The 19,666-nt window shown below is 44.1% G+C and overlaps 2 protein-coding genes across 4 annotated transcripts in view; one reads left to right on the top strand and one right to left on the bottom strand.

Moving 5' to 3' along the window:
- Positions 1–19,666, top strand: part of LOC117597980 (NACHT, LRR and PYD domains-containing protein 4E-like) — a 61,712-nt gene that overhangs the window by 16,649 nt on the left and 25,397 nt on the right. The window lies entirely within an intron of this gene.
- LOC128318874 (NACHT, LRR and PYD domains-containing protein 3-like) lies at positions 1,594–18,298 on the bottom strand. Its single transcript, XM_053236988.1, has 11 exons — positions 18,228–18,298; positions 17,947–18,068; positions 17,370–17,486; positions 9,190–9,244; positions 8,825–9,029; positions 6,772–8,536; positions 5,145–5,318; positions 4,169–4,342; positions 2,836–3,009; positions 2,441–2,617; positions 1,594–2,297 (listed from the first exon to the last, which is right to left on the bottom strand). The coding sequence occupies exons 2-11, from the start codon at positions 17,997–17,999 to the stop codon at positions 2,282–2,284; spliced, it is 2,910 nt and encodes a 969-aa protein (XP_053092963.1). The 5' UTR covers positions 18,000–18,068; positions 18,228–18,298; the 3' UTR covers positions 1,594–2,281.

Below are 19,666 nucleotides of genomic sequence, written 5' to 3'. Positions count from 1 at the left end.
CAGATCAGAGTGTATTGTTTGTAGGCTGCTCACTCTCACATGTGTGTGTTATGTACATGACCTAATGGTCTTATAATAAATTGTAGCTGAGAGAGTGGAGTGCAGAAAGACGTCCCTGCTCCTGTAAATATGCTGATGTGGTGTCCTGTCCTCTGATTTGTGTGTGTGAGAGAAACACAGTGACATTTCTGTTACATGTTAAACTTTAGCTGTATTATGGCTGTGTTTGTGTGTTCAAGATCAGTGTTCAGATCTTTCATCATTTCTCTTCCAGGCTGTGTGAGTGTAATCTGACAGAGGAAAGCTGTAGAGTTCTGTCCTCAGTTCTCAGCTCAAACTCCTCCAGTCTGAGAGAACTGGACCTGAGTGAGAATAAACTGCAGGATTCAGGAGTGAAGCTGCTCTCTGCTGGACTGGAGAATCCACACTGTACACTGGAGATACTGAGGTGTATATACACACACACACACACACACACACACACACACACACACACACACACACAGAGGTCAGATTTTCACTTTATCACCAAATTTTACATACAGAAATGAGTGTATGTTTTTATGTAGCTGTAAATTTTAAAAACTATGCTTATGAATTGTAATTATAGCTGTTTAGATCTTGTGTCTCTGCTCGAGGTGTAACACAATGCTATTATCTGTATCTGTTTAGTTCTCAAAATATTCATAACTGTTTTTGTATTTGGATTTAGACCAGAACTGGGCATGGTCTATACCAGAGGGTTTTTTGCATGAACCCTATCACTATGCCCTGAAAAACAGTGAAAAAAGTCAGATCTGCTGAAAATAGAAAACATTTTTTTTTTTACAAATTATAACACATTTATTTATTTATTTGGTTGGTTGGTTTGTTATTATTATATAAATTTTATTCAACTCCTGAACCAGACATCCTGTGGAACTTTATGGAAAGTTTTCTGTCTTCTATCTAATGTGACTGAGTAAAAAATCTAACTGTTTTTCAAAACAACAATGTCTTTCCAAATCAAGAAACTGTTATTTACTGATGACAACGACAGCCACCTAATAATATTTGATCAGATTTATTTTAGCCTTTGTGTTTGTTACATTCCAGAAAGATCAGAAAAGTTCACTGGACACACTATCAGAATCTGTTATAAAGCTGGACATGGTACCGGCTCCATTAGAACAGATAACATCAGAGAAATTGGCTTATTGACCTCACTGTAAAGTACGACTAGTACTGGCATGTTATTAACTGGTAATGTACAGTTCTATAATTGTCAAGTTATATCGGGATTCTCAGCCTCAATGTCAGCCCAAACTTGACAAAGGCTTTATTCAACAATGAAGGGCACATGGAATAACTCAAAACATCTGATTCTTGATTACTGATGCAATTTATTTGAAGATCCTTCAAACAATAACTTGATCATCTTTGCATAAATTCAGTGGTTCAATCAGATCTGCTTAGCTTAATAACCTATACAGGAAGCACAAACCATATATACACATATATATATATATATATATATATATATATATATATATATATATATATATATATATATATATATATATATATATATATATATATAGATACATATATATGAGCAAAGGCAATACATAGTAGTGAAATAATCAAGTACATTTAAGGATATTAACTACAAACTTGCTAGTATACTCACAAGTCACTTATCAAAGAACATATAAACATAGCAATTCAAAAGCACTGCTAAATAAAATGTTACTGTTACTGCACATGGCTAATTAGCCATTAGATGCTAAACCGCTTACAATACAAACACCTTGCAAGTCAACATAGCGTTCTCATAAACAGTCTTTAATTACTAGAAAAATCTAGAGTCTTTGTCCTACCAGTAGCATCTCAAAGTTGAACAACACATTGTGGCTTTTCCCAGGTGTCCTTGAATGAATGAACTCAGCATCCAACCTTGATGATTAGATCCGTGCAGGTTTAACAATCTTTCTCCATTGGTTTTACAGCTACAACACATGGATGTGTATTTGTATAATCAGTGTGATGATGTGATGATATCTCTGTGTTGTGTGTAGACGCTGAAGGATTTGACTTTGGATTGTAAAATATGTTATTAAAGCCTGAAGTAACTTGTAGCTGAGTGGATAAAAGGATGTGATGGAACGTCTACATGTGAATATGAATGATTCAGCTCCCAAACTGCTGGAAATGTGGGACGGGTTCTAACGCTTCACCAAAACTGCTTTATCCTGGAAAAAAGCTTTGAGGTGAGACTCCTGTCGTAGCCAGTCTTGGTGAGTTAATAATCCTTAATGCTTAAAGACAGAGAAGAGCATCAGTGTAAACAAACAAGGTCAGTATAAAGACACACACACAAACTGTCAATATTATATAGTACACAGTGAATATTATTCAATATCATACAGTACAGTAAAGAGGCAGTAGGTCAGTGACTCACTGTAGTTTCTTCAGTTTACAGTGTGGATCCTTCAGTATATCAGAGAGCAGCTTCACTCCTGATTCTCCTGGATTATTACTGTTCAGATTCAGATCTCTCAGGTGTGATGAGGAGTTTGACCTCAAAGCTGAAGCCAGAGCAGCACAACCTTCATCTGTAATACTGCAGTAACGCATCCTGCAAGAAAGAAAACCTTCTCACACTTAACACACTCAGTTTTAGCATTGAAAACATGAACTACACAAAATCTTTATATACAGTACATTTACTCTCCATCTCACACACACAACAATGAAAATAAATCAGATCACTACAATTAAAGTTACTACAAAAACTAGATATTGCTGCATTTAATAAAATTGTGTGTGTGTGTGTGTGTGTGTGTGTATGTGTACCTCAGTATCTCCAGTGTACAGTGTGGATTCTCCAGTCCAGCAGAGAGCAGCTTCACTCCTGAATCCTGCAGTTTATTGTAACTCAGGTCCAGTTCTCTCAGACTGGAGGAGTTTGAGCTGAGAACTGAGGACAGAACTCTACAGCTTTCCTCTGTCAGATTACACTCACACAGACTGGAAGAGAAATGATGAAATATCAGAACACTGATCTCAAACACACAAACACAGCCATAATACAGCTAAAGTTTAACATGGAACAGAAATGTCAGTGTGTTTCTCTCACACACACAAATCAGAGGACAGGACACCACATCAGCACATTTACAGGAGCAGGGACGTCTTTCTGCACTCCACAATCTCTCAGCTACAATTTATTAGAAGACCATTAGGTCATGTACGTAACACACACATGTGAGAGCGAGCAGCCTACAAACACTACACTCTGATCTGTGTTCAAGTTTCTACAACCAACACTGCAGATATAGTGCATTTTATTACAGAAAATAAAGAATTATATAACTGTACACTACCAGTTAATAACATGCCAGTACTAGTGGTACTTTACAGTGAGGTCAATAAACCAATTTCTCTGATGTTATCTGTCCTCATGGAGCCGGTGCCATGTCCAGCTTTATAACAGATTCTGACAGTGTGTCCAGTGAACTTTTCTGACCTTTCTGGAATTTAACAAACACAAAAGTCAAAGTAAATCTGATCAAATATTATTAGGTGGCTGTTGTTGTCAACGGTAAATAACAGGTTTTTGATTTGGGAAAGTCATTGTTGTTGTGAAAGATAGTTAGCTTTTTTACTAAGTCAAATTAGATAGAAGATAGAAAGCTTTCCAGATAGTTATACAGGACATCTCGTTCAGGATTTCATTCATTTATTTTCCATACTGCTTATCCTACAAAGGGTGGAGGCGAGATTCAAACCCCCAACCCCGGAAGTGTGAGGCAACAGTGCTAAGCCACCATGCCCCTCGTTAAGGAGCTGAAATATATTATATATTAAAAAGTTATATACTTAACAAGCCCCCCCCAAAAAAAGATCTAAACAGCTATAATTACAATTCATATGAACAGTTTTTATTTATTCATGGTACAGAATTAATCTAGAAAGTAAATCTGATTCTCACAAACACATTTAAGTTTCTTACAAATATTTATATTATATTCTAAAATTTACAGCTACATAAAGACACACGCAAACATTTCTGTGTGTAATATTTGGCAATAAAGTGATAATCTGACCTCTGTATGTGTGTGTGTGTGTGTGTGTGTGTGTGTGTGTGTGTGTGAGTGCGTGCGTGTGTGTGTGTGTGTGTGTATACCTCAGTATCTCCAGTGTACAGTGTGGATTCTCCAGTCCAGCAGAGAGCAGCTTCACTCCTGAATCCTGCAGTTTATTGTAACTCAGGTCCAGTTCTCTCAGACTGGAGGAGTTTGAGCTGAGAACTGAGGACAGAACTCTACAGCTTTCCTCTGTCAGATTACACTTCCACAGCCTGGAAGAGAAATGATGAAATGTTTGATTTATTTATCTGATTGTGAAATGAGGTGCTTCCATCAGTTGGGAAATAAACTATCTACCTGAACACAAGGTTCTAATGTCAGGATAAAAATATAAAATGAACAGCCTGTGTATAAACTTGGACTGCTCTTGGACAGATCCATGTGTCTCAGCTCATATGAGACGATGTATTTAACTTTCTGAAACAGGATAGTAACAGAGAGGCCACTCTGAACAAACACGTCTCTTTATTTCTAGCAGAGAGTTTTTCATACAGTGTGTTCAGCAGCTCTGGGGAAAGTTCTGCTGGAGAACATTTACACATTTACACACTGTCCTTAACTGCTTCAGTACAGTGTGTTTAATCTCCCTTTGCTTTTTTACTATCAAACAGAACCATAGATAAGAGAGGAGGAGAGGACAGAAGAGACAGAGACAAAAAGAAAGGCTAAACAGCTAAAACAGCTAAATTTAGCTTTTAAACAGCTAAAATTAGAATTCATCAGTACAGTTTTTATTTATTCATGATATAGAATTAATCTAGAAAGTAAATCTGATTCTCACAAACACATTTCAGTTTCTTACAAACATTTAAATCATATTCGAAAATTTATAGCTACCTAAAAAGTAGCTCAAATGTCATGGATATAATGTGTATATATACATGTGTGTGTGCATAAAAGAAAGACTGACTATTTGTATATTTTATACACACACACACACACACACAATTCTGTTTGTAATGTGACAGAGTGATGATCTAACCTCAGTATCTCCAGTATAGTGTGTGTGTATACCTCAGTTTCTCCAGTGTACAGTGTGGATTCTCCAGTCCAGCAGAGAGCAGCTTCACTCCTGAATCCTGCAGTTTATTGTCACTCAGGTTCAGTTCTCTCAGACTGGAGGAGTTTGAGCTGAGAACTGAGGACAGAGCTCTACAGCTTTCCTCTGTCAGATTACTCTCATGCAGGCTGGAAGAGAAATGATGAAATAACTGAACACTGATCTCAAACACACAAACACAGCCATAATACAGCTAAAGTTTAACATGTATCAGAAATGTCAGTGTGTTTCTCTCACACACACAAATCAGAGGACAGGACACCACATCAGCATATTTACAGGAGCAGGGACGTCTTTCTGCACTCCACAATCTCTCAGCTACAATTTATTAGAAGACCATTAGGTCATGTACATAACACACACATGTGAGAGTGAGCAGCCTACAGACAATACACTCTGATCTGTGTTCAAGTTTCTACAACCAACACTGCCGATATAGTGCATTTTATTACAGAAAATAAAGAATTATAGAACTGTACACTATCAGTTAATAGCCAATGTTGCAAAAGCTACTTTTTGGCAGATGATTTATGTCAATAAGGTCAGCGCTCGGAGCTACTAGCACTGTGCTGTGACAAGAACAAAGGCGTTCATCCTATTTTCCAGAGATTGTGAGTTTAAATCCTGATGATGCCACAGCCATCAGTGGCCGGGAGTCCAAGTGAGCAGGTGAGTCCATGCTCACAGTGAGGGAGGGGTGGCATACTCTCTCTCCCCTATCAATTACAGTGATACTAACCAATCATGGGTGTCTGTGAGGTCATGTATACGGAAGTGGAAAGGTACCGCTTTCCTTCAAGCGTGTTATGTTGCATGAACTGTTTGAAAAGATGCAGTTAACGTCACTTGTGTGGGAAGTTAGTAGAGGACAGGGTCATATTATAGGGGAGACCAAACTGGAGGGTGGGAATAAGCCATGACTAAATTAGGGAGAAAACTGGGAAAAAAAAACAAGCATGGAGGAGCATGACAGAGTGAAACTCCCCACAACACTGTGTTACACAGAACAAAGGATGAGGAACTTGTACCTAAAAGGCACATGAAGGTGAATCGAGTGTTTTAACATTTACTTTGTATATTCTGTATTCACGTTATTTTTTTCTTGTTCTCATTTGTGATAGTTCTGTTCAATGTCACTTTCAAGTAAAGGCTAAAAGAAAAAGTGCCTTTCACTGGTATTTAGGTCAGTTTATTTATTTATTTATTTTATTTTTTTTTAGTGGGGACAAATTGTGGGTTAGTTGAGTGTTCACAAAAGAGGAGGGTCTTTAGCTGTTTAGTTCGTAAATGTATGCAGTTATTTTGTATAGATAACTTTTGCATCAATTTTACAGAAGACGGAATATACTGTGATATACATATTAATAAATTTCAAGATGTGAAATTATCCATATCGTGATATAAGATTTTGTCCATATCGGCCAACCCTCAGTACAGACATAACGTGTTAGTGTAAAATGTGTTTATTTAAAGATGATTAGAATAACTATTAACAAGCATTAATCCAAACAGTGCAGTTCAGTGTTACATTAAACACAAACAAACCATGCAGTAAAAAATTTAAAAAATAAAAATACTCACTCAGCTTTTCTGGAGGCTTTGATGACTGGCAGCAGCCTCAGAAGACATTCCTCTGAAGGGTCATATTTCCTTAAATCAAACAAATCCAGCTCCTGTTCTGAGTTCAGTAACACAAACACCAGAGCTGACCACTGAGCAGGAGAGAGTCTGCTTCCCCTGAGACGATAGTAATCTCTGTTCAGGTAAGTTTGTACATCCTGCACTAGAGAATGATCATTCAGTTCATTCAGACAGTGGAACAGATTGATGGATTTCTCTGGAGATGGATTCTCCCTGATCTTCTCCTTGATGTACTCGACTGTTTCCTGTTTGCTGTGAGAGCTGGATCCTGTCTGTGGCATTAAGCCTCGTAAGAGAGTCTGATTGGACTCCAGGGAGAGACCCAGAACGAAGCGGAGAAACAGGTCCAGGTGTCCATTCTCAATCTGTAAGGCCTTGTCCACTGCACTCCTGAGGAAATCAGACATGTTTGACTTTGTGAAAAGATCAGACAGATCAGTGATTTGTTGTTCTGTTACATTTCTGGTGATGGAGGAGAGAAATGCATATAAAGCAGCCAGAAACTCCTGAACACTCAGATGTACAAAGCTGAACACCTTCGCCAGGTGAAGCCCAATCTCCTCTCTGAAGATTTGGGCACACACTCCTGAGTACACTGACACTTCTCTGACATCAATGCCACACTCTTTCAGGTCTTCCTCATAGAAGATCAGGTTTCCTTTCTCCAGCTGTTGGAAAGCCAGTTTTCCCAGTGCCAGGATACTCTCTCTGGTCTGCTGAGGATCAGGGTCACATTTCTGATAGTACTTTTGGTCCTTATGTTTGATCTGGAAGATCAGGAAGTGTGTGAACATTTGAGTCAGAGTCTTGGGGATCTCTCCACTCTCTGCTTCACCCAACATTCTCTCTAGAACAGTGGCTGAAATCCAGGAGAAGACTGGGATGTGGCACATGATGTAGAGGCTTCTTGAAGACTTTATGTGTGTGATGATTTTATTGGCCAGGCTCTGATCACTGATCCTCTTCCTGACGTACTCCTCTTTCTGAGGATCACTGAACCCTCGTACCTCTGTTACCTGGTCTACACACTCAGGAGGGATCTGACTGGCTGCTCCTGGTCGAGAGGTTATCCAGAGGAGAGCAGAGGGAAGCAGATTCCCCTTGATGAGGTTTGTCAGCAGCACATCCACTGAGGCTGACTCTGTCACATCACACAATCTCTCATTGTTCCGGAAATTTAGAGGAAGTCGACACTCATCCAGACCATCAAAGATCAACACCACTTTGTAGGAGTCTATTAATTCTAGTTTTCTAATTTCTGGGAAAAAGTGATGAAAAAGATTAATCAGACTGAGACTTTTCTGCTTCATCAAATTCAGCTCTCTAAAGGGAAGTGGAAACATGAAGGTGATGTCCTGATTTGCTTTTTCTTCAGCCCAGTCCAGGATGAACTTCTGCACAGAGACTGTTTTTCCAATTCCAGCAACTCCTTTAGTCAGCACAGTTCTGATGGACTTGTCTTTAAAGAGGTCATTACATTTGATGGGTGTCTCCTGTGTTGCTGTTCTCCTGGACGCTGTCTCAATCTGCCTCACCTCATGTTCATTATTGACGTCTCCACTCCAACCCTCTGTGATGTAGAGCTCTGTGTAGATCTCATTCAGAAGTGCTGAGCTTCCATGCTGTGAGATTCCTTCATTAATTCTTTTAAACTTCTCTCTCAGGTTGGATTTCAACTTTGACTGATACACAGAGGCCACAGACTCTAATAAACAAAGTAATAACATGTTTTAATGCAAAATCTCTGAACACAATATAAAATGTAAAATTCTTTCAAATGCTGCTGTTCATTCCTGATTCATGTACTAAATATTACTGAAGGAACAGGACCATTGTACAGAGTTACCACAAGCTGGACCACGAACAGAACAGAAAAGCACCAGATGTACAAGATATTAAAATCAAACTTAAAACTAAAAGCGTTAATATCTAAAACAATTTTCTCTCTCTAAAGTGAACCTGATGGAATAAAGCCATGACTCAGAGCTCTTACTGTTGTGCAGCGTGTTAGCGAGATCTGTGTGGTTCATGTTCTTCAGGACGTGCAGTGTGATCTTCAGCGCTCCCTCTCTGACACTGTGCAGATCCTCCTCATCCTCCACCTCCCTCTCAGTGCATGCTGGGTAATCTGGACTCAGGAGCTTCCTAAACCTCTTCAGCTCATTCTTTATCAGAGTGATGACTTTGTGTTCCAGCTCCTGGTTAGAAACACACAGTAACAGGTCTAAATATTATAATGAGAAATGTTTTTATTTTTTGAAAAGAAAAAAAAAAAACTCTGTCTATTACCACAGTTGCAACTGTTTGATTACCCATAATGCTGCTGCACATCGATAAAACACCACAAGTCACACAAACCTTGAATATGGACTCTAACTGATTTCTGCTGATGTTTGATTCTTTCTTTTGTGGTCTGTGAACAAACAAAACACATCATGTAATATGGACTATATGTATTCATAGCTGCATAACACACACTCATTAACAGAAAGATAAAGATATTTAAAGTTGCATGAGGTAATATAAATACATTTTTTAAAGTTCAGGTCTCTAACAGTACGTGGTTCCACATTTAGGATTTTTACTCCTTAAGCCCGACCCAATTCCCGCCCATGTTCACAAAGCCCCATCCCCAGGATCTATGGTGGTCTCTATAGTAAAGTTCAGCTAGAGTACCAACTATCAAATGAACTTCATCTATCATTAGCAAGGATTAGCTTCACTTTCAAGTAAAGAAGGAGGCAGTTTATTTATTAAGGGCATTTCTTTACTTCATTATTTAGATCTAGGTGATAAAAATCCCCAACTACAGAATAATGATGATAGAATAACAGAGTAGTGGGGAAATGCATAATAATGAACAGTGGAGTAGTAAGAATAATAATACAAAGCATAAGTGTAAGACACTGCAGAATAATAAGGAACTGATGTATGGAGCTGTCTCTCTAAAGAACAAGTGACTTTAATTAATTATGCTTTACAATTTACCCACCACACAGCTCTTATACAGAAGTAGGTAATAAAGTGAAAAGCTTCCTCCAACTGACTAGCTCGTTTTTTCTTTTTTGATTTTGTTCCACTCGACACCTCAAAGCTGGACAACGCTGGAGCTCATCTGTGGTTGTCCTTCATAGCTAAAACACTTTCACTAGCTGTTAATGACTAGCTGTTAGTGACTAGCATGGCTATAGGCTAGTTTATATACAGGATGGCTGAGTGAATTATTGTCTAATCATGTTACACAGATACTCTGCTTGTTCCATCAGTGAGCTTCAGAGCATCATGTCTTCATGTCTCCAGTGTGCCAGGTGGCTGATATTAGGATTTTAGCATTTAGCTTTTGCTCACACAGCCAAAAGCAGCATGAAAGCCGAGTTATAGCACTAGAAATAAGTGACATTCTCATAGTGACTAACGAGGATGGTCAAGAGTGCTTTTATTGCACCATCACTTATTTATAATTAGTTCTCTGTAATTTTTCTGCTAAACCTATTGCTATTAGCATTGTTAGCATAGCTATATAGTTATCTAACATTACAATATCAAGGTGTTTAATCCAAAGCATTTACTTATTCCTTCACATCGATAAAACACCACAAACCCATCTACTGGATTTGTTATGTAAAGCAGGTCACTGAAACAGTTCAAAGCTTACAGATTGTGTTTACAGACCCGTCCAGGAGCAACAGCACTAATTCCCTGTCCAGCTTCATTCCTTCATCAGTAATAAAATACTCCATCTTGGAAAAGCACTTCTAGTGTTTATCCTGGTGTTACTGTATTTCATGTTAGGTTTTTCCCCTGAAGCACAGTGTGATTTTTGCTAACACAAGAATTATCTGGCTGCACTGGGAGCTTACTAGGATTGTCACGGGATTGGAAAGTAAAATGCTGTGTCTCTTGTTGAGTCAGTAAAGTACATGATTTGTCCCATATTTTCGTACACATCATTTCATGCATACACTAAGTCTACACAGTGGTGAGAAAAACACAATAGTGATTAAAATCAAATGACTTTCACTTGGAATGGTGTAGAAGCTCAAAATCAATGTTATGGGGCAGGGAATGATGGGAACACGCTATGTGAAAATGCATCATTGCACAACATGCAGTTGTAGTACTGTGCTGCTGTTGTGGTACTGTACAGTTTACTGTGGAGCATGCAGCAGGTGATAATCATATCCGAGTGGATAAAGAAGACAGAGGAACCACTCAGTTCCTTTTACCTCAAACTTCCCCTGAGGATGATGTGGTATGTTGTTGTTTAATAAATGTTTATGTTATGTAAAATATTCAGGTTCTTAGGCTAACATCAGGATCAGTGTAATATTGGGCTATATAACTAGGCCTAATCAGTTTAGTGCAAATTAGCCTAATCATGCTGATAATATCCCATCTATTCTCAGATTTTATACTGAAGATTAAAATGATTAGATAGTTTTAATTATATCATTTATAAATATTTTACTTTACATTCTATAAATTTGTCAATTTAAAATTTAAAAAGACTAAATAAATAAAAAACCATACAGTTTATCCAATATATTTTAAATATAATATATTTAAAAAAATATTTAAAAACAGGGTCACCATATACTTTTCTATTCAATAATCCACAGTATGTTAAATCATCATTCTTCTATCAGTAAAAACACAATTGTAATTCCATAGAAGCAGGAAAATGGTTTAATGATATGTGATGATTATGTGCCAAAGAAAATCTCAGATAGACAGACAACCTGAAAACATAATTTCTATTTTTTTGGGGGGATGTCCCTTTTTTTCTTCATTGAAGGTGGCTTACAGGCTTTTTTTTCACCCACATAATACAGTTGTGATGAGGCCATGACCATTGTTATTTTCATGTTGTACACATCATCTAGAAATATGTAGATGTAAAAATCAATTATTGCAATTTTAACGTTATCATCTTAACAGAATGCACTGATTTCAGGATTTCCTAACTGACACTAACATATTTAGAAACGTCTCCAGGTTACGTATGTAACCATGGTTCCCCGAGGGAATGAGACGCTGTGTCACGAAACGCTATGGGAACGCCCCCGCGTGACCGCGCTCTGAATCACGTGTCTAATCCGTCCAATGGATGGGCGAGACGTCACGGGCGGGGTGACGTAGCGACCCGGAAGCATAAAAGCCCGAGCGGCGAGCCCCGCGTTAGCTTACTGGAAAATGAAGCAAGCGCCGCAGGGACGCCGGAAGTGTGGCACCGAGACGCAGCGTCTCGTTCCCTCGGGGAACCATGGTTACATACGTAACCTGGAGATGTTCCCCTTCAGGAACTCGAGCTGCGTCACGAAACGCTATGGGAACGAGTATACCCACGCCGCCAGACTTACAAGTCCCTGCCTCCAGGAGGAGGCAAGCCTAAGGCACAAGGACAGAGGAGCCGGGAGTGGCTCGGGTATCTAGGTCATAAAACCTAGCAAAGGTCAGGGGCGTGGACCATCCCGCCGTGTTGCAGATGTCCTGTAAGGACACACCTGCCAGAAAGGCCTTAGAGGCCGCCACCGCTCGGGTGGAGTGAGCCTTGACCCCCAGGGGACTGGGGAGACCAGAGGACTCGAAAGTCAGAGAAATGGATTCTACAATCCACCGGCTGAGGGTCTGCTTAGAAGCAGGAAAACCCCTCTTAGGGGGACCAAAGCAAACAAGCAACTGGTCCGCCTTTCTCCACAGGGCAGTTCTGTGGACGTACGCGTCCAGTGCTCGCACTGGACACGTACAATTGAGCTTCTGATGGTCGGGCTCCCTAAAGGGAGGAGGACAGAAAGCCTGCAGCATGACCGGCCGTGGTGCCGAGGAGGGGACTTTCGGTACGTACCCCGCTCGGGGGTACAAGAATGCTTTGGCCAAACCAGGCGCAAAGTCTAAATAGGAAGGGGCCACCGAGAGGGCCTGAAGATCCCCCACTCTCCTAAGAGAGGAAATTGCCAAGAGAAAGGCAGTTTTCAACGTCAGAAGACGGTCCGAAATCTCCTCTATGGGCTCGAAGGGGGGTTTGCAGAGAGCCTCTAAAACCACGGCCAGGTCCCACGAGGGGACCCGAGATCGAGCTGGAGGTCTGATCCTCAGCGCACCGCGGAGGAAACGTGTCACCCAGGGGTGCCTGCCCACTGACTGGCCATCGAGAGGGGCGTGGCAGGCCGCAATAGCCGCCACGTACACCTTCAGGGTGGAGTGGGTCAGTCCCGCGGAGAGGGCCTGCAAGAACTCCAGCACTGTACCAACTGGGCAGTGAACAGGGTCAAGCCGGCGGTCTCCGCACCAGGAAGTGAAAAGTTTCCACTTCAGGGCGTACAGTTTCCTCGTAGAGGGAGCTCTGGACTGGAGGATGGTCTCTACAACCTCGGTTGAGAGACCGGAAGCGCGGAGTTGTGCCCCCTCAGAGGCCACACCCACAGCTTCCACAGCTCCGGGCGGGGGTGAAGATGGCCCCCCGCCTGTGAGAGGAGATCCCTCCTGATCGGAATCTCCCATGGGGAGCCGTCTAGGAGGGAAATCAGGTCCGAGAACCATACTCGGCCCGGCCAGAACGGGGCTACTAACAGTAGACGAATTCCGTCCCGGCGCACTCTCTCCAGAACTCCCGGGAGCAGAGCGACCGGAGGAAAGGCGTACAGACGCAGCCTCGGCCACGGCTGTACCATGGCATCCAGTCCAAGAGGAGCTGGATGAATCAGAGAGAACCAAAGGGGACAGTGCGACGTCTCCTGCGTCGCAAACAGATCCACCTGGGCTCTGCCGAACATACGCCATATGAGCTCCACCACCTCGGGGTGGAGTCTCCATTCCCCGGGCACCGGCCCCTGCCTCGACAGGGCGTCCGCTCCCACGTTGAGATGACCAGGGATGTAGGCCGCTCTCAATGAGAGGAGGTTCCCTTGGGACCACACAAGGATCTGGAGCGCCAGCCTGTAAAGGGGGCGCGAACGCAGACCTCCCTGGCGGCTGATGTAAGAGACCACCGTCGTGCTGTCGGTGCGCACCAACACGTGGCGGCCTCTTAGGTCTGGGAGAAAGTGTTTCAGAGCTAGAAACACGGCCAGCATCTCCAGGCGGTTGATGTGCCAAGTGAGATGGCGGCCGCTCCACAGACCACGGGCAGGACGGCCACTCATGACCGCTCCCCATCCGGTGAGGGACGCATCCGTCGCTAGCACTACGCGGCGACCAGGAGTTCCCAGGACCGGGCCCTGAGACAAGAACCCAGGTTCTCTCCACACAGCTAAGGCACGGCGGCATCGTCGCGTGACCTTGATCATGCGGAGCGGGTTTCCTCTGTTTCGGAAAAACCCCCTGGTCTTGAGCCACCACTGTAGGGGTCTCATGTGCAGCAGGCCAAACGGTATCACGTTGGACGCAGCTGCCAATAGGCCCAGCAGTCTCTGAAACTGCTTTACAGTGAGTGACCGGCCTACTTTCACTCTCGCGACCGCTGTGAGGACCGACTCGATCCGAGCAGGAGACAAACGTGCCTGCATCGTGGTCGAATCCCACACGACGCCTAGATAAGCGGTTCTCTGAGCTGGAGAAAGCACGCTTTTCTCGGCGTTTAGTCTTAACCCCAGTTCCTTCATATGGGCGAGAACGGCATCTCGATGCCGAGCCGCCATCTGCTCTGAATGAGCTAAAATCAACCAGTCGTCGATATAGTTCAGTATGCGGATGCCCTGTAGTCGCATAGGAGCCAGGGCAGCATCCACGCACTTCGTGAAGGTGCGGGGTGAGAGTGCTAGGCCGAAGGGAAGAACCCGATACTGGTAAGCTTCGCCCCCGAAAGCGAACCTCAGGAACTTCCTGTGCGGGGGAAGGATGGAGATGTGGAAATACGCATCTTTTAGGTCGATCGTGACGAACCAGTCCTCGGACCTGATCTGAGACACGACCTGAGTGACCGTAAGCATCCTGAACTTCAGTCGAGCGACTGAGAGGTTCAATTGCCGCAAGTCCAAAATGGGACGCAGCCCTCCCCCCTTCTTGGGAACAATGAAGTACCGGCTGTAGAACCCTGACTCCCTGTCGTGAGGAGGGACCACCTCGATGGCCTCCTTCCTCAGGAGAGTACGTACTTCCTGCTCCAATACCAGAGCCTGCTCGGGACCCACCACAGTGGGAAGAACCCCAGAAAAATTAGGTGGAGGCGAGCCGAACTGAATTCGGTAGCCTCTTTCTACAGTACGCAGGACCCAATGAGACACATTCGGCAGAAGTTTCCACGCTGCCAGAAAGCTCACTAAGGGAATCAGTCTCTCGAGACTGACCTCTGGTGTAATAGAAGCGGTTAGCTGGGTGCCCTGAGGCGGCGAACCGACATGGGGGAAATGAGCTAACCGCTGCGAAGGCCTCAGGAGAGGCCGCGAGCCTCCCAGACCCGCTACGTTGCCGGGCGAGAACTGGGAGAGGCGCTCGCCGGAGACCGCTGCGCCCTGAAGCACCATAGGTGGCAGGGTTGGCAGATCGACCTCCTGAGGGCACTGGGGGGACCCGGGCACCGTAAGATGAGGTGTACGCCGCGTCGCCCCAGAGGGGCCCGCCCTCGGAAGCCCTGGGCCAAAACCATCAGGGTTTCTTAGCCGCGGCCCTTCTGGACATGAGGACGGTCCTCAGATCTGCCTTAGTGCCCGAAGGGCCGGGCCCAGAGCGTCGTCGCGACTCCTGCTCCCGCCTCGGGGGAGCACGGGAGGTGACGCTCTGCTTTTGGGCCTCCCTGTAGGAGGGGGCCGTACACGGAGGGGGCTGCCCCAGCCCGGCAGCCCCACGAGCTAGAGAGCGACGGGGGAGGAACCGCTGGAACGCTGCCGCCTGAGCACGGGCCTGCTGGTATCTCTCGACGACGGAGTCTACCACGTCGCCAAACAGGCCCGAGGGAGTAAGCGGGGCGTCCATGAGCACGACCCTGTCCTTCTCTTTCATATCGGACAGGGTCAGCCAGAGATGCCTCTCCGCCGCCACCAGGACTGCCATAGACCGACCGATAGCACGGGCGGTCTCCTTGGTGGCGCGGAGGGACAGATCAGCGGCCCGCCTGAGCTCAGCTACCTGCTCAGACGTACTCTCCCCCTGCTCATCCAGCTCTGTAAGCAGGTCAGCCTGGTACGCCTGTAACACCGCCATGGTGTGCAGACACGCACCGGCCTGACCTGCTGCCGTGTACGCCTTGCCTACCAGCGCTGAGGTGGTCCGCAGCGGCTTGGTAGGCAACGCCGGAGCCTTCAGGGACGATGCAGCAGCAGGGGACAGATAGCTGGCTAGCGTCTGTTCAACCCTGGGCATCGCCCTGTAGCCGGAGTAGTCCAGCCCCGCCACATTAGCATAATGGGAAGACGTCGGGCTGAACAACCGGGCCGAAAATGGCCTATTCCAGGACCTCGACACCTCAGTGTGGAGGTCCGGAAAAAAGGGCAGGCTCCGGGGCGGAGGTGGCGGCCTACTGCGCAAAAAACGCTCCTCCAGTCTAGAGCCCTGAGGCTCAGGCCGTGACTCAGCGGGCCAGTCAATGCTAAGCCTAGCGACTGCCCGTGCAACCACCTCGAGCAGCTCCCCGTATTGAGGAGACTGCGGCTCAGGGTCGACGCTCTCCACATCGACCTCCTCGGAGGACGATAGGTGGAGCGCCGAGTCCGCTCCCCGGGGGGAAGAAACCGCAGAGCGTGCTTCCGAGCCCAGGGAGGGGACAGAGGACCTGGAGGGTGAGGAAGGAGAAAGGGACGGGCCCGTCTCCATTCCCTCCGCCAGGTCCATCTGCGAGCCCCACGAGCGCAACCGCCGCTCTGCCTCGGCAGAAGCGGGGCCGGCACCGCAAGGCACGCTAGTGAGGGCTCCCTCCTCAAAGAGAGCCCAGCGGGAGCGGAGAGTGCGCAGCGGTAAACGCTCGCAATGTGCGCAGCCGGCTCCCTCGAGAGCCGACTGAACATGCTCCGCTCCCAAACAGGCAACGCACAGACTGTGTGTATCCCCGCCCGTAATAAATCGCGGACAGGGAGGAACACACGGCCTGAAGCGCTGCCCGCTCTCGCCCTTAGTCTTAACCTTGGCTTTAGGCATGCCAACGATAAAACACCAAAAGACAAAAATAGACAGACAATAAACACAGAGCACTTGCTGAAAACAGGAAGCTAACGCGGGGCTCGCCGCTCGGGCTTTTATGCTTCCGGGTCGCTACGTCACCCCGCCCGTGACGTCTCGCCCATCCATTGGACGGATTAGACACGTGATTCAGAGCGCGGTCACGCGGGGGCGTTCCCATAGCGTTTCGTGACGCAGCTCGAGTTCCTGAAGGGGAACTAATGTTTGAAAGAATAAATATATATATTTTAATATTATATATATATGGTCATTAATTTCCCAGATGTAAATGTTCTTCTGTAGCACCACAGACCCTCCAGCTCAGGGACTGCAGGCTGAACTGAACTCTTACTGCTTCAACACCCAATAAAGCTCATGAAGGGCTTCATAATGAGACGAGTTAGTTTGATCAGGTGGAACACTGCCGTAAAACACCTCACTATACTGACCTCACATCAGTAGAACTGTCTCTGTCTCTGAAGTATATTGGATCTTCCATTGACGCGTCACTCTTCATGGACACACAGCTGGGTTCTGGTGAGTCTGATCTCTTTCCCTCCATCATTCTAGAATTACAACAGAAATATCAGCAATAATTAATACTCTGCTGTCTCAGCACTGTTAAACAATGTGTTCATCATTAAACACCAATAATTCCATCTTTTTAATTCAGCTACAGTCTGCACACTTATTCAAACAGGAGACTCGCCTCATACCTCAGGAATTACTCTGATGTCAGGAGTCCCAATCACAGCTAACTGACTCAGCTGGGTCTTAAAGCCTGTAGAGTTCACTGACTCAAAGCTATGCTGCTCTTATGCTACACATTACACAGTCCTTTTTACTCTTCTCTCAGTGAATGATTTCTCTAAACTGTTCTTACATCAGATCAGTGATATATTCACTGCTATTAAACACCTTAAAGCAAAGTTTAGTTCCTCTGTTAACTAGTGAGTGTTGAGAGATACAGATCTGTTCCCATGAGACGGTGTGTATTTATTGCTGGGGAATGGAAAAGTAACTCACCTCTCGTCTTTCTTTAAGTCTTGTTTTCCAGACACACTCATGTTGGAGGTCATGTCTCCTTCTCCAGATTACAGCAGGACACACGTTTACTTCACTCCAACATCGGTGTGTTAAATCAAACCCTGTATCAGCACAGAGTTCACTTACAGGAAATAGTCACGGTATCAAGTCCTAAAACAACCTGTGTACATTAAACCTTCAGTACAAACCCACAAAACTCTTCTGCCTCTAGTGTCACTTCAGTGTGTTTATATATTATAGCGTTAGATTTAGATACTCACTGTGTTTTTACTCCTGAAATGGTTTGTTTTCCCCTCCACACAAAATGGAGCTGCTGAGTTTTACTTTCACTGACACCGTCTAACTGGTTTAACTGGTTTAACTGGTTTATTCTGCACACGCACACACACATACCTGCACACACACACATAGTCACAGAAACATGGTGCTGGTTTGTTTATTGATGATGATTGATTGCTCAAAATAAATCTATAAAATACATATATTTATATAAATATACAGGGGTATATAAATAAATTCATGCACACTTCTCAGAGCTCTATCAGTAAGATTACTTCTCCTAGGGCTGATGTCAGCTCCCTGCTTGTGGAAATGGGGACCAATTTATACCTGAGAGACACTCTAGGGAAGTAGCACACAGAAATCAACAAATAAATAAACTCTGCCCCCACATGTGTAACTCATATGTAACTTCTGAATAGTGTTAAGTCTGTAGTTTTGTCTGAGGTGTGAAGACTGATGTGTGTAATTACAGTATTAAATCCTCACTCTGTGAGTAACTCTACTCTGAATACGGAGCAGTGTGAGCAGAGAGCTGCATTAAAGGTTAAAGGTCACTCATTTATACGGGTGTGTAAATGTAAACAGAGTCCTGGGGTTCATGGCGCAAAAGTTTGCTAAGAAGTGCACACTACAGGAGTGTAAATTGCTCGAGTGTTCCTCTAAATAGGCAGTAAAACTCTTCCACCAGGACTTTAAAACAGGACAGTGGGGTTTAATGTGGCTGTAATCAATAAACAAGAGTTTAACACAACATCAGAGAATTTATCACCTGCACTATGTGATGTAGGGATGGAGAAATGAAGCTTTCTGAAGCAATGAATCTTGTAAGCCAACTGGATGGAAAAAAGGATCATTACACAAAGCTTTGATTAACACTAATGTTCATAGCAGCCTATACTGTATCTCAAAGAATATCTGAGCTGATAACTTACTGACATATTAGCATTTTTATAGAAAATTAGATAAATAAACTGTGTATGACTTAAATATGTGAATAAATATGCTTATGTGAAATTGAAACAACAAAAACTCAACGATTTTTTGGAGGAACAATATTTGTTCAAGTGTCGTAGAACTAAGATGCTTCCTACTTTTATTCAAAATTTCTCCTGCCTAAGAAAAAAAACACATTCGCAAGGCACAGAGGAGACTGAAGTACACAGAAATTGGGGTGCCAGTTCATACAGATGGGGATACACACAAATGCTTGTGTAGCCCAGTAATATTTGGATCACTAAGATACCGTTGAACTTCCACTGTGGCATCAGCAGTGGCATTTTTCACACATCTCATTTCCACAACATGGCTGTCAGGCAGGTCCCAAAGATTTTCACCTAAAGTGAGTTGGCTGTTAATAAATGCACACGTATAAACAGTGTTTTATTTGATGACTAATAGCATCTATAATAAGCAAAAT

This window comes from Pangasianodon hypophthalmus, chromosome 9 (genome assembly GCF_027358585.1).
Source record: "Pangasianodon hypophthalmus isolate fPanHyp1 chromosome 9, fPanHyp1.pri, whole genome shotgun sequence".
In the NCBI taxonomy this organism is placed as follows: domain Eukaryota; kingdom Metazoa; phylum Chordata; class Actinopteri; order Siluriformes; family Pangasiidae; genus Pangasianodon; species Pangasianodon hypophthalmus.
The sequence above is the reverse complement of the archived record's forward strand: the minus strand, read 5'-3'. Positions and strand labels throughout refer to the sequence as shown.